The 25708-nt window shown below is 35.8% G+C and overlaps 2 protein-coding genes across 6 annotated transcripts in view; one reads left to right on the top strand and one right to left on the bottom strand.

Annotated features, from left to right (window-relative positions):
• The first annotated feature begins 90 nt into the window (after positions 1-90).
• On the top strand, positions 91-10523 carry Aplip1 (JNK-interacting protein Aplip1). Of its 4 annotated transcripts, none has more exons than XM_012377112.2 (8): positions 91-387; positions 2747-2959; positions 4241-4461; positions 5385-5660; positions 6347-6499; positions 6967-7250; positions 7322-7500; positions 7727-10523. In XM_012377112.2, the coding sequence occupies exons 1-8, from the start codon at positions 305-307 to the stop codon at positions 7797-7799; spliced, it is 1482 nt and encodes a 493-aa protein (XP_012232535.1). In that variant the 5' UTR covers positions 91-304; the 3' UTR covers positions 7800-10523. The 4 variants fall into 4 exon arrangements, with proteins under 4 accessions (XP_012232535.1, XP_012232532.1, XP_012232534.1 ...); XM_012377109.2 differs by having other exon boundaries at positions 4220-4461; XM_012377111.2 differs by having other exon boundaries at positions 2747-2971.
• Positions 10524-10620: 97 nt separating this feature from the next.
• Positions 10621-25708, bottom strand: part of LOC105678065 (uncharacterized) — a 105162-nt gene continuing 90074 nt past the window's right edge. For both annotated transcript variants that reach the window (XM_012377075.2, XM_012377074.2), the window contains 9 exons: positions 21071-21437; positions 19514-19786; positions 19003-19153; positions 18549-18660; positions 17259-18405; positions 16988-17044; positions 16508-16554; positions 16270-16413; positions 10621-16186 (listed from right to left, as the gene is read on the bottom strand). In XM_012377075.2, coding sequence (XP_012232498.1) covers positions 16085-16186; positions 16270-16413; positions 16508-16554; positions 16988-17044; positions 17259-18405; positions 18549-18660; positions 19003-19153; positions 19514-19786; positions 21071-21437 — 2400 coding nt within the window. In that variant the 3' untranslated portion in view covers positions 10621-16084. The remainder of the gene's footprint in view (positions 16187-16269; positions 16414-16507; positions 16555-16987; positions 17045-17258; positions 18406-18548; positions 18661-19002; positions 19154-19513; positions 19787-21070; positions 21438-25708) is intronic.

Raw genomic sequence — 25708 nt, 5'->3', positions numbered from 1 at the left:
CCCTAGAGCGTAACTCTCGTTTCACTTTTCTCCTCTCTTCCTTCTTTGATCGTGAAGCAACCCCTGTCCACCCTCACGAACGAGCAGGCGCGCGGCGTTCACCACGCAGGAATCAATAGGGGTTGCGCGTCGCGTTTGTGCGGCGTCGAGACGGTATCGGCGATGCCATCAGCGACATCTTCTCACCTCGTACATTTTCTGGGGGTCGACGAGCAGCTCTTCTCCAGGCCACCACGGCCGCCCTCGGGACCGACCCCTGCCCTGTGCCCTGCATCTTGCTCATCCCGCAAACGCGACGTGAACGATGGCCGACAGCGAATTTGAGGAATTCCGGCAGTACTTTGAGAGGCTGCCCCAGCACCTGAAAGCGCCGCTCTCTAACTACACGTGAGTACCCACTGCGACGACCTGCCTTCGGAACAGATGACACATGATATGATGAGAATCGCGACTGTGACATCGTTCGCGACGATAGAGGCAACGGTCGGGAATTAAAGAAAGAAGCTCATTTAAAGGAAAAGTCAAAGGCGCGAAGCCTTTCGATCGATATAACAATTTGGTACAAGCCTAAGTATAACAATGCTGTACTCGCAAATATTGTCATCAAGTAGCCTTCGTGAAATGTACAAAGTGGTAAAATGTAGGTTTGAACATAAATAGCGTTGATGAGATTAAAGATTGATGGTCTGCGTCGCTGGTGCACAGAAATATCAGTAACATCTCCATTAGTTTAGATAATTTTGTGAAGATGATTGAAAATGTAGACAAAATTTAATTTAATAAACCATGATTTATCCGAATGCTTTATGCGTATGTGTAATGATTAGAGAATATGCATAATAATTGCGGAACGTTGCATTCTCGAAATATCAATTATTCTATGACACGTCTAAGAGTATACGTAAAACTATTTGTTTAGATTGAATTAAAAAAATTAAATATATTTTTTAAAACTGTTTGTTTCTTGACATAAGTTTATCAAGAAGCTTCTCGTTTCCTTCAATAAATTTTATCAGTCTTATTTATATTTATATTTGCGCAATCCGCTTACAGTAACATCATGAGAATTTCCTATATAATTCATAGTTGTTCCAGACAACATTGTTGTTTGACAACATATTGTTTCTTAAGTTATTAATTCTGATTACCGATTCTTATCGAAATATACAAAGTTCATTGAATAAACATAGATTTGATTTGTTGATGCATGGCCGGTCTAAAAATCACAAAATGATCGCCAAGTCGCATTGGCAACGTGCCTTTAAAATTATTGATCCTGAAGCATAAGTGACACAAGGATACGAATGCGACGTGAAAGTGCAACGCGGCGCGCATGTGACATCCTTCAAAAAGGAGTATGATATATAGCTTTCATTGATATGTACACATGTACCTATCACACTTGTACAGCATCTACTTCTATTGCTGCAAACAACCGATAATCCCATTTAGTGGGCTTTGTATTGTTACGTTGTACAGAGATTGGTATACGATATAATTGCATAACTGTGCATATAGCAATCGCTTTCATAATTGTAACACTAGCAAACATAACGTTCACACAGTCACATGTTTTGGCTACTTAATTCAACGAAGATATATTTAGATTTCAAAAATAAAAAATTTATACAAATGTTATGTTAGCACGAATATTTTGCTAATTAAAAAAAAATATTAAGAGAGAAATATAAAATGGTAATCTTTATTCTATAGAACATATGTTTTTTGCCCAGTTGTGTGAGATCAGATGCGTCATTGTCCGAAGCTGTGATTTCGTAAAAATAAAGCAAAATCAATACACAGCAGTCTCGTACCTGCAACAATTTCTGATTTAATTTTCTGTCTGACTTGCCTACATTTCGGGACAAAACAATGAAGTTTCATCATTTCATTGGTTTTTCATTCACTTGATGAAACATCCACATTTTTGTCAAATTTTTCCAAATGTAATTTTTACGATCTCTAAAAATTAAAGTTATAAAAAGTGACGAATTTTAATACAGAAATTAATAACGAATGAGGCAAATATAAAACGCACAAAAATCCAGTTTCAAAATAAACGTTCAATAAAGATTGTAAAAACAGAAAAACAGGAAATTGGAAAAACCAAAATTAAATAATGATTAATATTTAATTGTATTGACTAAAAGTAATTTAATGGTTGAGAATCAATTTTCTTTTCTTACTTCGAAAATTCAACATGTGATTAGATTAAGAAAATATGTAATTATCTATAGATATATTGGAAAAATACGCGCGTAATAGTATCAAGACACAAAATATACTTATCAAAGGCAGCGCAAATATTCTCTTTTCTCTGCAGAATTCATTCGAGATTAAATGCATACTTTTTTAACAAAAGTTTCAATATCACAACGCTGTTAAACTACTTCTTTACATATGGAATCATGCTCTTTCATATGAATCTTTGCATATTATATTCACAAGCATACAGATACTTTCAATTTTTACATCACGTTTGATTACTACAAATATAATCTATACATTTGCATATACACATAATATATAAATAGCTCTATATATAAATATGCATGCAATAAAACAAAAATAGAAGCGCGTGAAATAACATGACAAAAGCTCCAAACTTTGACATGTGATTTACAGATGACAAATCGATCATAAGATTTCATGATTTAACTTTTTTCGCGTAGTTGTAAAACGACTTACTATTAAATACATTTTACTTATTTTTCAATTTGCTATTTTTATGTATTTAACAAATCAGGCTCGTGCATGATGTGATGATCGATGATTCGCCCACATCCTCGCAAGGAAGCGACGGAGAAGTCGGCAGGTCCTGCGACGCCGTCACCGGCGATTCCGAAGATGAAGAAGTAGTCGTTATACACCGGCACGATAATCAAAGCGGACACACCACCCCCGATGACAGTGAAGAATTGGATCATCACTGCTCGATTATAGCTGACAGCGATTTTAGGTTGGTAACGTCGTAAGTGTTTACTTATTTATTGTATGGTATCGTTGTATACTGTTTGCATTTTTTTTTGTATGGTCTCCAACGATAAAATTGTTTATTTTATCGATACTGACTTGGACAAAATGCTTGCAGCTCTTAAAATATTATATTTTTATAGAAAGTACAAAGATTCGAGAGAAGAAATATGAAAAAGAGAAATATTATCTGCAAATTTGAAGCAATATTGCGGGAGAAAAAAAGAACGATTTATTATAATAAAAAGTAATTCACATTCTGACTGAGAGAAAGATTTGTATCCTTTGCAAGAATGCAAACTAAATTCGTTTTACAGAATATCTTTGTGATAAGCAGTCAGAATTGTGTTGTAACTTTTAACATCGTAGTTTACTCCACGTTCCGTTTATGTTACATTTTTTCTGATGCAATTATATTTTATTTATTTTATTCGACCATCACATCAATAGCAATCGACAGTAACACCGCAATCTCATAACTCTGACCTTGTTAAAAATAATTTAAGCTTCCAGAAATACTCTCGAGAATTTGCGATGCATAGTGACACTCATAATTATTAATTAAATGTCGTCCTACGGCTGAAAATTCTGATGCATGCAGATGATGCAGCAATATAACACTTTCCGAACTTGGGTTTACATTTCTCAAGCATCCCAAGCATGTGCGTGGGCTTTTTCTCTCCTTCCGTATCTATTTCTGCACCATTGATCCTTTGCAATTCAGCACCCTACATTTCACGTTGCATACGTAATTAGCGAGAAAATTTTGTTTTTAAGCTATGCCGCAATTATTTTACGGATTTTTGTAAATGTAATGCATTATATATTTGTAAAGTGTATTATCTTTGTATTACTGAAAATATCACGTGACACTCTGTCTCATGAAAATAATATTCTAAAATTAGATATTTGTTTTTCACGAAGTGCAAGGTAAAGAAACAACTAATGTGGGAGTTGAAGATTTGCAATTTTATTTTTAACTGTCTTCTCTTAATTTAGATTGGTTTGAAAGGGTTAAAGCGTCTATCTCAATATATCAAAATTATTTATAGTCTTGCGACGGTAATATTTTTAACTCTTGATTGATGTGGTTCCAACTGTTGCACGACGATATAAATTTTTTCGCTACATTATTGAAGAGCGGAATTTACTTTCTATTTTAATTTTCTCCCCGAAGAGAATTAAAACAGGCAGCATGGTGAACGATAGTTTAGCTCACTATAAAACTACCCTTGGATGACATTAGCTTGTTCGGTGGACTGAGCAGCAGGGGTCGATCGGTAGGCGGCGGCGGACCAGGACCGGGCGGGGGTGGCATTACGGTATCCGGCAACGGAGGTCGGGACAGCGTTGTTAGCGACGTCGGCGATTCGTGTTCCAGTTTGAACTCCTGGCCTACGCCAGAGCATGTACCGGCGAATCGACCCGGGAGCGGCGGTACTGAGCGCAGACGTCGGAGATTGCCGGAAATTCCGAAAAACAAGAAATGTAAGCAAAACTCCGCGTAAATAAATAATGTATTAAGTAATGAGAGATCTGCCAAAGCAGTATTTTTTTCGCACTCATATCAATCTCATTTTTAATCTTACATTTTTCTCGAACTATAGTAACTGTGTAGTAATTGTTGAAGAGAAGACAAAATGAAAACTTTTACACGGATAAAGATCCCCTATATATTGTTGAATATTGTTGAAAATCTTCTATCTATAGTATCAAATAGGTATAGAGCATCCGATAGACGTCAGCTGTATCATTTTCGCCCGCCACTTGTCACCGCGTCATACATATATGTATCGCGTACATAGATCAATGAAACCAAGAAACCGACCACGTCGTCGACCACAGCGTAAGAAAATCCAGATGTATACTTGCATCGCACCAGTTTTATAAAGGGCACACATCGTGTATCAGTGCTTTCCATTATGTTACAATGAATCTATCGTTTCACAAATTTGGACATATTTACCTAAATATTATCTCGCAAAAAGTGGAAAAAACATTTAATTTCTAGTGCGTTTCATATTTAAAATTTTGACATAATAAAACAAATCAAAAGCAACCTTGAACAAAAATATTAAAGGAGATCTAAATTCTTTCTTTATTTTTCTAAAAATGATTCAATCACACTTATAACAAGATTTCAGTAAATTAATATAAGTTTTAGTGCATGTGTTTTCTAGTTATTATTAAAATTATAAAATTCAATACAATTCAAAATAATATACGAATGAAATATATAACGTGATTATAATTAAATTATGTGTTTGAGTTAATTTAAAAACTTCTAAATTTTACTTTTGCTGTCTCAGCTAAAATTGACTTTGACTTACACGTTAAGTTTGCGTACTCTCCAAGATGAAAAAGAATATTTCAGATGAAATGGCCATTGATGTCTTCTGATGTTGTTTTAGCTCTGCCCATGTGTCAGACGTCCATGCAGACGTCGTCCTCGTTGGCAGATGAGTTGAGTGCCGCCACCGGTTCGACATCGGCCCGGCCTCATCTTGTCTTAAGGAAATATCATCCCAGACTCCGCCATGAAGACAGTTCACCCGACAGTGAAAGGATGGCTACCGATAGCGGCCATTCCACCGCTCATTCCCCCGATAACGGTCCCAAAAGTGTATCGCCTATACCTTGCAATACTCTGCAGAACACGGATTCAGCGTCGCCCAGCAGTACTCCAGGTAACAATAGCATCTAAATGATTGTCACTTTTGAGAATCAGGGCCGCATTTATACTTTTGCGCAATATCATTATGAGATCTCAAAAGAACAAGTTAACTGAATAACTATTTCAGTTAATCAAATTCATACGCATTTTTTTTTAATTTATTGAAAATAAAAGTCGACATGCATTACATGATGCAAAAAGGTGAAATTTAATAAACATTTATCGCTTACAAATTTTTCAGCGGCCTCTAGTTTTTATATTATGAATTTAATATTTAAAAGTATTTTATTTTGCAACTATAACTAGGCTGTTTTTTATATTATCATTTGTGAGGAGTAAGGTTTTAAAATGAGGCTCCAGCTTGCGCCTAATGCGCCTTATGGTATAAATGCGGCCGTGTTGAGAATAATTTATGTTTATATATTAATTTAAATTTTATTAATTATAAGATATAATTTAATTATAGTATAAGAAAACTATTCAAAAAAACCTACAATACTTTCACAATGTACTCCGCAATTTTACGTTTCCAATTATCTGTAAAGTTATTTAATATGTACAAAGTTGTTTTCTGAAAGTTCTATTGTCTTAGTTCGAAAAAGTTTGAAAAGTCAGGAATTGCTGTTTATGTTTTAAACTATTTCCAAACAAATCAAAATAACTTGGAGAATCAATACTAGCTCGTTTTTTATTTCAAAGGAAGCGGAGGCGTTCCGTTTACCCAACTGGAATTGCTCGAGGCGACGCATCGAGGTCTGCATAAGTTCATACCGCGGCATCATGACGAAATTGATCTTGAAATCGGAGACCCTATATACGTGCAAAAGGAGGCTGATGACCTCTGGTGTGAAGGTGCGCAGGCATATTAATTTCAATCTTCAAGATATCGAACTTGTCTGAGTCACAGCAATAATCAGTATACTCTTCCTTCACTTATCAAATGAAACGAAATCGACTCTTTCAGATTTCTAACGGTGATTGTAAGGTTTCATATATGCAATATATGCGTATATTAAATAGATAGTTAAACTATGATTTGTTTCGTTGATAATTTGCGATAACAAAAAACTTCAAATTAATACTCAATTAACATAAAATTTAGTTGCAGCTATGTTAGAAGATTTAATTAATTATCCTTTTGCTTGAATATAGATGTGCAATAAATTTCAGTGCTAAGTAATTCAGTAATTAGAGTTCTAAGTTTGGAAATTTAAAAATTATGCGAGAATGGAGATAATAGTAAATATTTAGATATATGAAAATGTATAAAACGCGCTATATATAATATTAATAAAATTTCTTCTTTTCTCCGCGATTAGGCGTGAATTTGAGGACAGGCCGGCAAGGTATTTTTCCGTCTGCTTACGCAGTCGACATGGAATACAGCGATTTCGATCCCACCGCGCCCAAGGTGAAGAGAGAAAGATATCTTCTGGGTTACCTGGGCTCGGTGGAAACCCTGGCGCACAAGGGTACAGGAGTGGTTTGCCAGGCGGTACGAAGGATCCTTCGCAACTCCTCGCAGGATCCGCCTATTTCGCAGAGCTGCATTCTGGAGGTGTCCGATCAGGGTCTTCGAATGGTGGATAGAAGTAAACCACGGGTAAGTCATTATACAAGCTACTTAGTTTAATCCACAGAAAACATCATGCGTCTTCAATATGGCTTTTGCAGAAGAGTCAGGGTCCCTGTCACGACTATTTCTACTCGTTGAAGAACGTATCGTTTTGCGCGTTTCACCCTCGCGATCATCGCTACCTCGGCTTCATCACGAAGCACCCAACTCTGCAGAGGTTCGCTTGTCACGTGTTCATCGGTCAGGATTCTACGAGACCCGTCGCCGAAGCTGTCGGGTGAGCACTTGAAATCCTTTCATTATCACAAAGCTTGATCGATGCTATTGTATATTATATTATTTTATTATTATATTTAAAAATTAGATTTTTTCCAAAGTTGACAGAGTACTTTATAGCTTGAATACTTTTGAAATATCTTAGAAATTCTATGAAACAAAAAAGAGAAACTTTGCGATGATTTATTGTTCACAAATCAGGAGGGATAATTCGAAACTCTTTTCAGACGCGCTTTTCATCGGTTCTACACGAAATTCATCGAGACTGCTTTCCCGATAGAAGATATCTACATTGAATAAATTGCTCTCGGCCTGACGTATAGCGGCTGCGGACAAAATAATCTCACTTCCCCCTGTCCCCTGTACATATTGCCCGCTAGTTGTAGATATAAAGAAATACTAAACGCGAATCAAACACCCAATTTATACATATATTGAACATATGTATATCTATGTGTACTAAGCGTTTTTGAGAAGCGTCACGACGGGCTCAATCCTCCGTTCATTCTCTCGTCATCATTCTTTTTTCCATTTGTCGTTTATCATTGTTTTTGTTTTAAGTAAACGAAAAATGGCTAACAAAATTATTTAGATTTTTTATCACAGGCATCGTGTAAAATTAAAAATATACGGAAATGTTATTCGTATAACAGAAATATTAGCGAGAATATCGACGAGAATTTTTCTTTCTAGATGTAAAAATTTATTGCTAGAGTGTTTTCCGTTAACGAAGAGACGGCAGAATAAAATGAATATAAAATAGACTGAGTAGGTCTGCAGAGAAGAGAAATACTGACGTTTTAATGCTTAACGAGAATTGATCTGTTTTCAAAATTGATAAGTTTGATTTCTGCAATATTTTCACAGTTGAAAACAGCGATTTTTGCGACTTATTTTAATCGTTTAGCAGCTAGTGTTCCTGATAGAGAACATTTAATGCTAATTTTATTGTAACTCCGCTATTTTCTTTTATATATTTGTTAAAAGAAGAATCTATATTGATTTTTTAAATGATAAAGATATGTATATTAATATTACAATAGATATATTGATAAAGTATAAATAGACTTTTTTAAAAATCTAAATCGCATAAAAGCGGTCTTAATCGAAAGTGACCATGAAAAAATAAGAAGCTGGCTAATTTTAAGTCGGAAAATAGTGAAAATTTGAAAATTAGGCAATTAAACATCACGACCCAGCTATAAAATATCACAACATTTTTAGACTTCGTTCTTTTAAGATTTAAGAATAGAACGTGCATTAGTTAATTAACGATCTTCTAACAAGCAGATTTTAATAATCGATAGTGATATCGAATTAATTCCTACAACCCTGATCTTACGACCAAGTTAATCTGCTTAGTGACGTATAGAAGAAAAGAACGACAATAGCGTTGGATCATATGGAGTTTAATGAAAGAGAAGAATCGTAGCCGAGATTGGGCGATTAAAAAAAAAGTGACGCTTATAACTTTCATGTTCGCGAGAGAAATAATCCGCGCATAATCGAATGTGCTTTTCGCTGACGACAGTCTTCATCGTAGCAACGAACAGTCGTCTAGAACAATCTCCAATTGTGCTGTTCTCATTGTTAGATGACGGCGGTCTGTATCTGCGCGCCGTTATTAGAAACTCGTATATTTTTCTATCTTTTTTTTGCGTCAGAGTGTCACTGATTATAAGTTTCATTATTACGACGATAAGGCTTAAAGTTTATACTCTTGAATCTCCGACCTCGATGCGACCCTGCGAAAGACGACACTATCGAAACGCACATTGGCCTCTGTATTCGAAATGTTATTGCGCCGCATTGCAATGTTTCACCAAACGCTTATACAGTATGAACCAAATTGCAAGTACGTACTTCGTAATAAATTATAATAAAAAAAAAAAAAATTAGAAAAATGGTACCGCTTACGTGCAATCGACGTGAGTAATTATTATCAATAATATTGACAGCATTATCGATACGTATTCGTTCGATCGTATTCGATCGATATTTATTCAGTTCGCTATTTTACACTGCCTTTATCAGAACGTTTCATATGCAAAGTGCGTGTACAGTGTCCTAATTCGACAAATTGCATCTGTTGATCTTGAACTTCTAATCTCGAGGTGCAATCGATAAACAATTAAATTAAAAATTGTTTTTAAATCACTGACCACTTCAATAAGTTAACAAGATATGTATAGAACAAACAATATTTTTCATTTGTGAAAACTTAATTATTTAAAAACTTGCAGATTTAATGTCGAGGTATATAACGCAAGTAACATTTCGCAAGTAACATTAATAGAAGATTAAAAGCTTTTTGATAGACGATTTGATAGACGATTTCACCGTAACATCTCGCGATTTCCTAATTGAATACCTTCTGTACACGCAAGAATCTTGTCAATTTATAGACATTTCCTCGATAATACGAGCTCTGTGCGTTGTTTTACTTGGGATTTGGTGCATGTTAAATAAGTACGACTCTCATGCCTGAATTATACGGTATATTGAATAAAAATTGAGAGACAAATTACAATGATTACTCATTTTAGGAGATTCTCATCTAAATCGCGGTATGCAAAACGTTTACACGTGCCTTTAATTGGAATCGCCTCGAAATACCGTGCCTTTTCGATTATTTTTCTCATGCAATTACAGTGTCACCATGGCGTACAAATCCATAATTCTGTCGACACAGTCATCCTTCTCGAAAATTTCTTTAAGACATATCATCAAATAGAATAAAAAAAGGTGCGTGGTGCAAATGAGCGTTTTCATTGCATTTATATCCGCCATTTCCTCGCCCGTTAATCAATTAGATCCGATAGCTGTTACATGAACACTCTTCAAAGAAATATTGACTAAATTCTTCAATCGTCTCGTAATAGAAGTCTGAATCAATTTAAGAAGTCGACAATTGTATGACTGTATCTGATGTGACAAAATCTTTACAATTTTACGTTTGTAAATCGATCGGTTCCGCAATTATTTTGCATGTCTGTTAATTTAATAAAAACACATCTAATATTAGCATTGTGGAATGCAGTACGTTTCTTCCAATACCAGATAGATTATAAGCAAAGATGAGGAATATGAAAAGAAAGATTAAATAATGTAAATCAAACAATGACACTTCCACAATATTCATATAATTTCTACATATATTTCCTTCCAGGCAGTGTTATTTACAAAAATGTTCCATCTTCTACGAAGTCTTAATAATTCAGTCTTGACACAATAACTATACATATGTGTGCACGATCCTCCTCCATCATTATATTTCTTTATTATTGACAATTATAAATTTTTTCCTTTTTTTTTATATATATGCTCGTATATTTTTTTCGTTATATATTCAGAAATAGCCGAATTCATGCAAACTATGGATTGATTTATTAATTTTCATCACCCATCAAAAGCGAAAATCTATCCAATTAAAAGAAATTTTTTTTAATGCTTTTCTGGCTGAGTTTTATTATGCCTCGCGCTATCATTAACTCCTATGCCTGATAAATAACTGCACTGTCTTAAACGACCTGCCTGTAAACATTTTTATAAATCTCTGCACAATTTTTTTGACCGTTCACAATGTATGCGTATCTTCCTTATAATTATTTTACAGTTTCTTGGTGAGACTTATCCACCTTTAACATAAAAAAAAATAGGAAATGTAGCTGTTTTTAAAAATATTCATTCTTTAAAAATCGATTTTGAATATGTTAAGTCTTGGTTTGCGTTGGCATTATATCACAACATTAAAATAAAAGATGCCATTTTTAATTTGCAGTTATAATTATGTCATAAGTCCGACATGAGATATAATATTGTTAAAAATATTCATATATTCAAAATGTGTAAAAAAAGCTGCGTAAAGAGTGAAGAAAAAGCCATAAAATAATTTGGTGGAAGATTTCTCACCAGAATGCTCGAGAATGCGACTTACATCGACGCGTTCATCTTAATAATTCTATCAGGGAATTTACATAGGTAACAGATAGCGAACGTCTTAACAGATAGCGAAAAACACTGGGATTATACATTAGAAAATTTTCTACAAACATTTCCGCTTGTACAGTTATCGGCCGACTGAGACTTGTCCAAAAACAATTCACGTGCTCATATATGGATCGTTCCGAGTTTCGTTCAATGATAAAATAATGGAAATATTTTTATAACGCACGCATGAGCAAACTGGTAGAAGGTAAGTATAAACTATCCTTTCTCTTTATTCTATTATATATGTTATACGAAAAACGCGATTCTTTCACTGTGCACGCAATGTTTAACGAGCCATATACGTCATCGTGAGAATTTAGAATTAGACCCCTCGTCACACAGTATACTTAGTACAAGTCATTAAAATTTGGAATATTTGGAATATAATACAAAACTGATTTCTATAATCGGGCGAATGATTGAAACTTACTTATACATTGTGCACGCATATTCTGTTTCGATACGTTATACAAGTTTTGCTGCAAAAATTACTAATACAAATTAAAGAGATAAAAAAAACACGTTTGACTCTCGATGTAGTGTATAAGACTGCTAAATGAGGGGACACTGCTCGTCCCAAGCAAGAATCTTTAAAATTCTTGTGTTAAAAAAAACAACAAAATAGTAATATAAATTGAATTATACAATCTGATCTTACAAAGATCTAAGTGGCACTGACGCGTATGTGCCATACATTCTGTATTTAATGTGTATATGTAGAGGCATACAAAAAGAATATACACAACCACACTTAATCGCCTTTGCCTTTGTTCCTTATAGAAAGAAATTGGAAAGCCATTTATGTGTAATCAGCAGAGTATAAAATATAATAAGGTAGTATTTACAGTGGTATATATAAAGTTAAAGTTTATCCTTAGTGTATAATAAACTGTAGAGCCGTCTGTCTGTGTTGCATTAGTATCCACTCATTTCCAATATTTATAAAGCACCCGTTTATTATATATATATATATGTATATATTTCTTAGTTACCTTAAGACAAAGGAGTTTACCAAGATCTTTTTCTGTACTCTGTTACGAGAATACTTTTTAACGCATAACTGTAATTAAAAACAAGTATTTCATCTTTGCGCATAATTATGCACATATTCATTCTATTTAAAATATTGCAATAACTAATTCGTTGTGCAAAAATGAATAAATATTTATATTATTACAATCCCCAATGTGCCGTATAAATCGTGATTACGCTAGACTATTTTTTTTCATAATTTTTCGTCGATAACAGTATTATATTTTTTTTTGTAAATATCAGGATTTGTAAAAATGATTCAAATAGCAATAAAAATTGATGTTGAGAAAAAATGATCTTCGTATGCTTCTGTTTTTCTCTTTAAACAATTTCGTCGCTATTATTCTTTGTTCGCACGCAATTGAAATCTTCAAATACTGTTTTGAACGTTCCATTCTGTCTAATGACAACTAAGACGACGTACATCACCATTGTAAAATATTGATACCAATCATTATAAGTATGACTGCTGATAACGTGAAAAGATAGGTTGAGAGAGAAAGAGAAGGAGATGAGATGTACATCGAACACAGACAGTTTAGACTTGTTCTTTGTACTATAAGATCGCGAGGAAATTTGGGCATCAAGTGCGATGATTAGCTGACTTGATGCCCGCTTTACGCGCGATCGTCGATTATGCGACGTTGGTTTCATACATACAAGTTAATTAAATATTCCTTTATTTTCAGCGGCATAAAAAACGTAGATTCTTATCAATGATCGGCACGTGAGGATAGTCAAGTCTTTCCACTATTAAAGACAAACAATGAGAACGGAGAAAGAGATTATCTTTCACAATTTTACAATTCCGACATTGCACTTATGTAACTATTGTTATTATAGAGGCCTTTATCGTTCAACAATCTTGACTTCCTCACTTGACATCAATGTGACATTAAAAACGAGTCAACGACAATTTTTTTACAACTTTTGAATATAATGTGTGTGTGTGTATGCATGTATGTATATATACATATATATCGTTTTTCGTCATCATCAAAAGTTGAAATTTAAAAAATAAAAATTTTTTAAAAACTGTTTGAACCGATCGATCGTCTAAAATTTCCGGGTACTAATTATTAATGCGTTGGCCTAGCAAATCAGTGAGGCGGGTTCGACAGTTACACAAAAATAGAAATAAATCTACGATCGCTGTCTCTCAGCTAGGCTGGCAACCAGCGAGCAGTATTCTTGCCTTAAAAAAGCCTTAACTTAGCCGTTCGGAGCCGGTGTTAAAACTTGTAAGTTTCAGATGCTTTGAGCATCTGCGAGAGGATGCGGTAAGATGGCGACAAACTGTTATAGATAGATGGATTAAGTTGATAAAAAAAATCGTTTGTTTTAGTTCAGATTGTTTTCATCTCGATATAATTAGATAGAAAAAGAATAAATTTTTCTTCTCATCAACTCAATACCAAAAACATGAAAATTTTACAATAGCACATGGCTGCAAGTAACAGATATACATTCAAGATGCTTGATTAGTAATTATTGTTTAAAAGAAAGAGAAAAAATTGTCAACTTGAGAAACATCATGTTTAATATATATATATATATATATATATATATATATATATATATATATATATATATATATGTATGTGTGTATTTTTTTTATAGGACCAGCCTTACGTTATACGTGTACAGACAGAATTCAAGTAAACTCGTAAATCTGTTAAGTGCCAGTGCTGAATATGTTCTCAAGTATACTATTTCCGTCACTCTCTTATATTAATATCTTTTACACTTTAACAATATATAATATACAATACGTTTATATCCACGCTGACCTGCGGCGTCATAAGTAGTCACAAAAAATACGTTTGACCAATGTGCATTCGTATCAACATTTGATACACACAAATCAAATGTGTAGCTTCTGTTCACCACTCTCATTGATACTCATTACTGTGGAGGTCAACTACTGATAAAATAAAAATAGCGTTTATTAATATGCATATTCGCGTAATAACATAATATTGGATGGATAGCAAAGCCAGTGGAACATAAAAAGTCAATCAAACAAGTTATAAAAAGACGTAGCAAAACTTGGCGTATATCGTAAAACCTCATTTATGCAAATCAATTGAGTAAAACGGTAACTAGACGATTCGATTTTTTTGTAAGAAATTGGTTTAAATAAGAACAATAAGTTTGTTTAAATATATTATTTACATTTATCTTAATATTATTACATTTAATGCTTTGTATTTGTACATAGCAAAGTTAAAATATTCTCGGAGGATTTACTGCGCTTGTAACGTAATAACATTAGAAATGTACTTATAGGGTTACCACATTTTTAAAAGAAGTAGAGTAGAACTGTACATAGAAGAGGTAGCGTAACCATGCAGAAAAAGAGGAATAAGCAAGTAAAAAAGGAGATCTACTTTCAATGACTAAAGCTTATATATTTATTATCATCTTTTACCAACACATAATTAGACATTTAATTTCTAAGCATTACAGGACATTTAAACGTAAATGTAATTCAGGTACATTGTAGACAGTTGTAAAACTGTCCCACCAAAAGTAGGACACGTGGCAACCCTATAGACATACTCTAATCTTTTGTGTTTGTTATTTTTGCGTGCGCGCACACACAAAAACGCAATAGAAATTACACAAGTTACGATAAATTAAAACATCATTCGTTAAAATTACCGAATCGTTTTTAATGGTATTGATTCATGATTATAAAAAGGTAAAACAGCACTTTGAGTATTATTAATTTTCGACACCGTGAAGGAGTCCGTAATTACAACCAATAAAGATAAAGCCGAGACTGGTTTCGTATCCATCCGATACATGCATAACCGCAGAGGTAGTTAAGCTCGGCCAGACTTGTGGCGAGCGAGAAACTTAGTGCGAAGAAAGTGCCGCTTAGAATCGAACGTATATCATATGTACAAGTTCACTATCGTAAAATTTGAAAACTGCCAACTGCATAACACTCGATCGCCGCAGGAAATCTGCCAGAGAAGCGATTGTTACTTATAATGGACCGTTTACCAACGGCTTTGTACGATCTGCACGGTCAATCAGTGAGCGAAGTGCGCGACCTTTTGCACGGCTGCGCGCGTAACAAAGTCCTTGTCGTGATCGTAAAGAGTTAAGAGAACGGAAAAAAAAGAAAGGAAAAGAATCACTTGTACACGTCAACCACTTCGAGTTCTTTTTTCCACTATCTCTTCACTTGGTTTTTTTTCACTTATAGTTGATGGAAACATACAGACTGCTTTACCTAACAATGGATGAATCACCAGTCGGTCTAAGCAATGCTTTTCTTCTTCATGAACCGAGTGGTTCTGCATACGCTACCTGCGCGCGCTGCGTTGAAGATTATCCAGACCTGCCGTAAACTTTTGTGATTCGGTAATTCGGAAACAAAGGAAATCCCAGAATACAATATCAAAATATAATCTGAGAAACTTTATGCAAATTGCACGTATGTCCTTGTTTAGTTTCTTGAGATGAGACTTTTAATGATTCTTAAAGCTTCTCATCGATTAGCACAGTTTCTCAAAAGTGGTTCCAACAAAACTCGCGAAGCGACTGCGAAACTACCCCATGTCTGATATAGTGAGATATCTGGCATTTGCTTGCATTCTGGCATGGTCCTGCTGTAAAGTTTTAAGCATTTGTATCTGCTTGTTGTGCTCAGCCTAAAAAATAATAAATTGGCAAATTAATCTTAACGTATCGTACGTTTCAATATCAATGTGAAGACAGCAGTATCAGTATGTACCTCTATCTGTGACAAGTTCTCTCTCTGGGCACGTAAGGCCGAACCTTTGAGATCTTGCGCCAACACGTTGATTTGGGATTCACGTTTCGTCTGTTCTTTTGATAGGTCAATATGTTTGCGTCTTAACCCTTCATTGACTATTTGCTGTAAACGCATTGTATAATTTAGCTCAAGAGTTTGTTTCTCTAAACCATTTCTAAATTATTCACTTTTATAATGATTCACATTCTATACTTACATCTTCAAGTGCTATAAACTGCTGTGCTCTTGATTCATTAAAGTCGTCTAAAATAAGTAAAAAATTAATTTGATAAATACACCTCTCTCATCAAAGACAATATAGTATGTAAACGTAATATTTTACACGTATTTTATACGTAATATATATTGCCTGTATTAAATCATACAATTAAAAATTTAATACTAATTTAATATACTAATTTAATACTAATTTTATTAATTATATTCCAGCAATTAAAACTTAAAATATTTTATCGTTATAAGCATTTGCGTGAATTTTTTCTTTTTGTCATTTGTTATATAATTAGAACACATGGTTAGATTAATATTATTAAGATAAAACTAAAAATAAATTAGAAGATATTTTCCAATAGTTATGTCTCCTATTTGACGTGGCGACTAATGCCACTTAATCCCGCAGTAGTAGTTAAATTAATAAAAATCAAGAGGTATTATGCGCTACCGGGTGGCCTCTTACTTTTAAAGTCCGTTGTAGATTCGTTAGGAAAACCGTCTAATATCTTCATCATAAACTCTGCAAGAAAACAGAAAGAAAAAGTTTATATTAAGAATATATTTATAGGATAATATGACGTTAATCAAGGCAACAAAAAAGGAGTAAAAATACGTAAGATTTATACGTAAGAATGTAAGAAACATTCAGAGTGTAAAAACTTATTAAAGATAAAAATAAAATTACACATTTTACTTTGTTGAGAGAGACGAACGGGAGTTCTATATTGCAATACCTGGATTTGCGTCCAAGTCTGGACTCAAGGGCGTATCATCTTTCGCGTCCTTCAAGTTCTGCATAAACTGCTCCTCGTCGGCATTCGTCACGATCAGTGGATTCCCGAATGGATCTATTAGCTGCTGATAGTCCGTTCCAACCTCGTGCAGATTTGAGTTAGGCGACGCCGTCATCAGAGGTTGCGAATTGACGTCGTTAAACTGATTAAACTCGAGTGTGGGATACTTGTTTTCACTCGCGGAAGTCATGCCCCTGCACTTCATATGAGAAACATCCTGCTGTTCTTCGTTAGTGTTTGTCGATGCATACACATTGCTGGGCCTCTTCTTATGCGTCGTCGAAAAATCTTCGTCGCTGCATATCCTTTTCAACGTACCTCGACTTGTCGTATGCGTTTCGACACTCGCTGAGACGATGGAACTGTCACTCACGCTGTCGCAGTCTAAGTATTGCAGTACCGACTTCTGTTTCTGGCGACAATTGAACGTCTCGACGCCACATTCCACCTTGATGTTGTACGCGGCAAACTCGTGCAACGTATTTCGCGGCAACATGCTAGCGTTGCTCTGCTGCTTCATTCTTTCCTGCGTGTTCGAGACATTTGCGCTTTGAGGAGCATCCATACATGATGTATGACTACTGCAAGACACGCAAGGATTTGTATTAGGCTTATGAGTGGCAAGACTGTTCGATTGTGTCGGCACATCGACGTTCTGACTGTTGCCGCGGCTGTTGTGGGCAGTTTCCATCATATCGAGCACCTTTATGGACTTGCCGGATGATTTTGCGCTCTCTGAATCCGATATTGAACTTTCCTTCGCTTTATTGGGATTCATACACTTTCCGATCGTGTGTTTATGATTGTTGGATTCTTTCGATGATGTACAATTGCTTTTACCTTTCATCTTGAAAAGATCGAGCTTATTGATACCAACCTTGTTGGCATGCGTAGCAACCGGTGGCATACGAGACGCGAATATAGCAGCCTTTACATACTGTGTGTTCGGCATCGGCGAAAAAGAGTCTTCCGACATGCTCGAGGGCGAGGGCGAAGGTAAATCGCTGATTAGGTGAGTTATCGCGTCCTCGAGCTGCGTCGGATCTTCAAGACTGCACTTCGGATTCGATGATTGGGAGCTCGAGCACTAATGAACATTCAGATCGTTAAATTACCTTTCCGCTCCAAGTCTTACGCGCAGTGTAAACGGCGAAAACGCCGTTTCAATCAGACCTACTAAACTACCATTTACAATCTACCAGGTCTGCGCGATAGGATAGTTTGACTTACCAATTCTATCGACGAGTTAATATCGGTAAGGTTCGGAATCAATCCATTTGTGGACACTATCGCGGAGAATTTTTCTTTCATCTCCATTATCAGTCGGAGGCCCTCCTCTTCCCTGCACACAAAGTTTCCCCATTGCTATATGTTGCTGAATATTGGTTGCATGATATTTCCGACGTTTGTTTAGCACTTGAGGGACAAAAAGAACAGTTCTTTTTGACGAAAAGAATAGACTGGAGCAAGCAGAAAAACAGAGCAAATGTAAAAAAAAAAAATTGAAATTTTGTTTGATAAAACCAATTTCAGCGTTATTCAATCAACAGTTTCAAAAATTTCCGAATTATTTTTTCTTCAATAATTCGTTGTTCCTTCATATTTCTTGCTCCAACGTCGATTTTTGTATCAAAACCGGTTTGTCATTTGTCCCAATGTGTCTTAATGTGCGAAACATACTTACGATACTAAGGTGTTAACACAAACAAAGGATTCCACCGTTTGCGTGTCTTTGTCGAACTCGAGGTAACCATGTGTCCGTAGGTAGATAAATTGTCCGGTCTTTGTGAGCAACCTGTAGCACGAGGAGCCGCATGTTTCGGCACGGTCGTACACTGCAAATATATAAAAAAAATTGTCAGTAATTACCAGCGTCAAACTGGACTTTAAATAGGCTGCTTTGCATATACTTTGTTACTATATTTAAATTGCAATTTGTTATGGAAATAACATGTAAAACAACGTAAGTAGGTCCGGATGCGTTAAAATAATTTCAGTATAACGCGTAATGTAATATTATTAATCTCCATGTTATGTTTTAAACATAAAACAAATGTAATATAAAAATGCATAATGCTTCTTTAACGACTCTTTTGTGCAAATACTTTGGTGCAAAATGTACTGCGAGATTTCGTGGTGAATGCGAATCTTTGTTGTGCGAGGGTTTAGTGCTAATTACACATTGAAACGCTTACTTTGCCGTAGGCCAATCATCGTCCACCTGAAATCATCCTTGTGCATGAAGGCGAACGCGTTCAGACCTGACACCTCCTCCGACATGTATCCGGCGACGACGGACACCCTGTGATCGCAATAGATGATACGCCCGTCGACCAGATGCCGCGTCACATACTCGTCTTTATTGGCGTCCATTATTGACAATTCGGTAATAGACCGTTTCTTGGGTAGCGTCGCCATGCCGGCGAAAATGACGTCGTTGGTCGTAATTCTCGACCTCTCTGTTGTCTCTATCAAAGTCATCAGAAAGGGCTGGGGTTAGTAAACAATCAGACGCGACCTAACGGCGGAGTAAAGCCGGAAGTGAAACGTGAGTACCCAGAAGCGAATTGCGTCACGATACATCATTAAAGTGCTCCATGGAAAGCAGTATTTGAAAACAAATCTGTGAAACCAGTATCGCTCAAGAAAATATAGACAATTACTGCAATTGCTTTCTAATTACAGACATTGTGAATCACAAAAAAAAAAGAATAGTCGATGTTTAATGTCGCGGCATCGATAACTTTTGTCCACGAGTGATCGTAAGTTAAAAAGTTTATGCAAATAAAGTCTGAAAAATGTAAATACGAAGTGAGTCCCAGCAAAAAATGTAATTTTAAACTGAGATTACTGAGATATTGATAACGTTGAAAAGTGAAAAGTTACAGCGGCTGTATTGGCTTTCCATTAAATATACACTAAGAAAAGATTGATGCAAGATACATGAAGGAAGGAATTCGTAAGCAAAAGGTCGATAGCAAAAGGCACAAATTCGAACATCCTGTATGTAAAAAGACAGCGTAATCGAGACCGTCTATATGCTGATCCGTCTCAAACCACGCATCTCTGTACTGTACGACACGTGCTTTCTGCGTTCAGCTCTGATCTAAGAGGCGAGTCGAAGAATTTACGCTACACGCCTGTGACGGCGCTTATACCTCTCCGTCAGCGTTGCCGAAGGCTAAATTTAAATACAGGAGTAGCGTAAATATTTGTGATACTCGTTTTGAAACCAGCGCTACGGGTTTCAATCGTAATAAAACAAGACCATCGATCCGGAGGATTTACGCGAGAAGTTCTCTTCGCACTCGCTATAGACCGTTCGACATAAGACACCTACATAATGAAACACGTTATTGCTGATTTATACAAAGGAGCGTCTCTTTCCGATTGCATTTTATTCAGCAAGAAGATTTAATAACGTGTTTGCTGCACTGCTCACATATTGTTTAAAATATGAATTTTACATTATTGAAAATAATTAAAGCAAGAAATTAAGATAAAATCGTAATTAAAAGGAACAATAAAAATTTAGATTTATATTCTCATCGTGTGATCAGCGCTAAATCTTTTCAGATTTACTTTCTTTAAATTTATTTTATCCAACAAATTAAATTCGATTTATCTGACTCGAATTAAAAGTTACTTTCAGTGAGAAAGTCGCTGTCATGAGAATAAAATTGTTAAAATTTGGAGAACGTAGAAAATAAACTTGCGTTTTCCGCGTGCAGAAGACTAAGAAAATTATTCACCTCGATGTCTCCCTTTGTTTCCGTTTAAATCTGAATTCTTGCAGGCGTTCGCGATCCGGAAGACTCCCGAAATTTCAAACCATTCGTACTGCGTGTGCTCGCGCTTGGAGACGGTGCGCTGCGCCATACGAATCTGGAAGGTCCGCCTCTGCTCGGAGAAGAATGGCCAATCTTTTGTTCGTTGAGTCGACGTCGAATCATCGGAGGAACTGGAATTGTTATCGTGCATCGATTCGGATGTCCGCGAGCTACTCCTCAGGTACTCCGGTAGTTCCACTTTCATCCCGTCAGGCGTGATGTTTTCCGCGAGCTTTAAATAGTCGTCGGGATAGACGAAACTGTACAGGTACTGACCCAGCAATTCGTTCTGCAAAATGCAACGTTTCAAAATTCAGACGGGTGTCTAATTTTCGAAGTTTCAATCAAATTCGCACCGCTGACGGCGACCGAAGTTTGTGGCCTGACGTGCATTTGTGTTAATGTTGATGTTATCCAACAACCACTCAGTCTCTATTGTAATTACTATTGTATTACTAAATTACTATATATTGTATTACGAGAAAACTTAAATTCTTAATTTTTTGCTTTAATTGATTAGCAAATTAATTTATTAGTCTAATTTAGTTTAATTTTGAACTAGCCAAGTAATACATCGTCTTGAAATAGAACTCCTCATTACCACGTAGTGGCTTTGAGTAAAAGCAACGTGTTGTATTTTCGTGACATAATTATATTATAAACTACTGTAATTATGTGTTATAAAATAAGATAATATTATAAGAAAATTTAATTGTAAAATTAAATGCGCGAGGACTATTAATTAGCTCGATTGCCGCGGCTATCGCGGCAAAAATTATCTTTGCCTGAAAACAAAAGTGTAACAACGTGTGTCTATATTCCATTAATTTTCCACACATTCATGTATCTCTGTTTTCCTGAAAAGATACTTCAAAGTTCCCTTCGTGAAGTTCTCCTTCTGTGAAGGACCATCTACACTCGGCTAGGCCCAGCGGTGTCTCTCGTGCAGCGAATCGCGTCACGATACGTCAATGACGACAACGACGAACGACGACGATGGTGCACCACGTCGGTGACGAAGCTCGTTTTCGCGGCAGGCGGTTTCTCCTTGAGAACAATACAGCCTGATTGTGAGTGCCTTCTTGAAAAACGAGAGACCCGTGTTCGCAAACAACTCCCGTCCCGTTTGCCCTTCTTCCTCCGTCTCTTCTCCTTTCCCCTCGCCGTCTGTTCCGGCATTTCTTACACGTAGAAGCTGGGAGAAAGAGGAAGAGAGAAAGAAAGAGAAAGAGAGAGAGAGAGAAAGAGAGAGCGAGAAAAGAAGAGAGAAGAAAAAGAAGGAGAGGCTCTGGTCGGCTCCGGAGAGCCGGTTCGTTACGGCAGAGTGGCGAATTATCGTTACGCCTGAATCTGAAGCGCCACCGCGCGCGAGTGAGAACGGGTGCGATCGATAGCGCGGACATTTTTTTTACATCTTATCCAACGGCGTTGTTACCACCGCCGCCATCCGTCCACCCTCTTCGCTGTTTTCTTGCGGAAACACGGGGAGGATTCTGGTGGTGGCGGGCGGATGCCGGGAGACCGGAAGGGACGATAATACATATACAATATAAGCGAGAGCCTGCGCACAATTGTCTTTAAGCGAGCGCCGAACTTTTCGTAACTTGAGGATTATGGTATCTAAAGTATCCGCTTGTGCTTCAAAGTGGTTATTGTTATTACATTAAAATAGAGCGGATTGTGGAGCAAGCGCCGAGTACTCTCCGCGGAGTAAAGTAATAAACTGGAACGCTGCGATTTTGCCGCGCGTTGACAGCGATCCTCTCTCGTTGTAAAACGCGAATTTTGCGGAATACGAATAAGAAGTTGAAACGCGCATTGAAGTCTCCGGAGAACTTTCTAATCTAGACGAAACTTTGGATTTTAATTAATTTCATTTCTGTGACTGAATAGTATGGTTGCCTCTCGCGCCCTTGCGTCGCACAAGTTTTATCTTTCATATTGTTCTAAGTCAAATAACGTCTTTGTCGTCATACGCGGTTGCCTAGAAGAAATCTCGAGTCTCATAAACACGTGCGACCTTGAGCATAGACAAAAGGGCGATAACCCTAAGTGGCTACTGGTAGCGCTAGAAACATGTCCTTGACGGAGAGATTTCCGAGAACACTCGTAAACATTGTTGATTATTAAGATTTCAATAACTCTATAAGATTAATATAAAATATAATTATCTCTCTCTTTTTCATCTATGTTACGGACAAGCGGGAAATTATAATAAATTAAAGGATGCTATTTGCAGATTTATCTTACAGATGAACAGAGAGTTCAAATTCTACGACTTTTCTAGAAAATTCGGACAACTTTAAAACACATATAATGGAAAGGCTCCATATGTTTAACAAACGAGAAATAATGAAATGGCGATAAGAGCCGTTGCAGGATGTTAGTGCTAAATTTTTAATTTTTCTTAAAGAAATTAGTAAATTAGTCTACAAGAGACAGTTAAATTGTACACCGATCTCAAATCGAGATACTTAAAGTGTACGAAATTTAAAGTACATTGTTCTCATATATCGAGAAACTTTAATGTACGTATAGGAATTATTGTAAAGAAAGGAAGAGAGAAAAAATATCAGGGCGCGAGTGGCTATGTCCTACAGCATTGTTGATTTCCTAATCTAGGAGAGATAAATGTTAGAAGCGTGGGGTCTGAGTAGTTTAATGGTCAGAACACATTCGCCCGGCAAGCGGAAGACCCGGGTTCAATTCCCGGCTTAGCCACTCGCGCCCTGATACTTTTTCTCTCTTCCTTTCTTTACAATAATTCCTATACGTACATTAAAGTTTCTCGATATATGAGAACAATGTATTTTAAATTTCGTACACTTTAAGTATCTCGATTTGAGATCGGTGTACAATTTAACTGTCTCTTGTAGACTAATTTACTAATTTCTTTAAGAAAAATTAAAAATTTAGCACTAACATCCTGCAACGGCTCTTATCGCAAATTCGGACAAATTAAATATAAATTAGTCAAAAGAATAAACTCAAATTTATTAATAAACAGCAATCACGGTTCTGATTCACAACGTGTGTCTAATAGTCTCCCATAAATCAAATCCTAATTCAAATTGACAGTTAATTTCCTGCAAATTATGTAATGTATGGGTATTTCTTAGAAAAGAAAACAATGATATGGGAGGCAATAAGAACCAGAAGCGTTGTCGTGTTATAAATTAATGTACAATAATTTACGCGATTTTCGTTCTTATTGCTTTCTATACCATTAAATTTTCTATAAAATTATGTGAAATAGAAAAACACCAAGTAGTATTTAAATATGCAAGTAGTATTTAAATATAACTGTATCAATACAAAATACATAAACGCGCTGAAGAGAGCTGAATGACGCCGCAATCTGACTAAATCAAAAGTAAAATACGAAATATTCGTAAACAAAACTATCTAAATGGAATTAAACTGAGAAAATCTGTTTTATCCCTGCCTTTGTTCCTAATCTCCCGTTGTAATTATATATGGCTAGCATTATTTACGGCTACGTTCAGGTATATTTTTTTGATCACGGTCCACTACCCAATACAGGATCATATTATCTTGAAGTCCCTCCGGGGACTTCTTGCGTCATCGCTTGTAACGTAAACCTAAATCTACGTTCCTCCCATCAAAATTGGTCGCTTAGCTAAGCGCCTGTACAATCCTTATACGCCGCAGTAGGATTGTTTCGTTAAACACCGTCAAGCTAACCGTGGGAATCCCGGGACTTTGCTGAGTTGAAGTTTCACGAGCGAAAGCCGCGTACATTTACAGGCACAAAAATGGTGTCTCGCGTGTTTGCATTTGTTGCTAGCGAACGAATTTCTCCATAACTCTTAAGAAATATACGCTCTTATTTGTGTAATCAATTATACCGTTCAATTGCTTCATTCTCGCAAAGGGAAAGCAATCGCAAAGAAAAAGACTCGAAACCGCATATTATGTGCTCTTGTAAAGATCTTGCAGAGGTTATCATTAGCGATTATTATCGACATTTGTTCTTTTCAAAGTTATCCGAGAATATAAAACTTGTGATTCGGTTTCCAGCGAAGAGGTCCGTTATTGATTCGGTCCTTCATAAAATATTCGACTGACATTCTCGTACAACCTTTCGCCGAGATGGATAACAACTCTTAAATTCAGCGGCAGAAATTCCGGTCACGACTATATTGCTTTCAAAATGTCAAAAAATGACGAAATACACAACGGCGATGATAAACGTTCGTTTATAAGTCCGCGAAAATAAATTCCGTGAAAAGTTACACAAAATAAATTATTTATACATCATCATAAAATGTAAAATTCCAAATTTGAATCTCTTAATTCACACAAATAGAGATTTCTAAATACTGTTAAAATTTGTAATTGTCATATTGTGAAATTTACGTATACTATGCATTGCTAAAAATATTTTATTATTTACGTTCAACATCTGAATTTGAATTTAAAATATATAACAGTATAACGGAATATATATATGACATTTATTTGCATCTACGTTTGTGATTTCCTATTCCAAGATAGCGAATTAAAATATTTTTTATACTATTTATATATTTTGTAGTA

This window comes from Linepithema humile, chromosome 1 (genome assembly GCF_040581485.1).
Source record: "Linepithema humile isolate Giens D197 chromosome 1, Lhum_UNIL_v1.0, whole genome shotgun sequence".
NCBI lineage: Eukaryota > Metazoa > Arthropoda > Insecta > Hymenoptera > Formicidae > Linepithema > Linepithema humile.
Note: the sequence above shows the minus strand (reverse complement) of the source record. Positions and strands in the feature narration are given on the sequence as shown.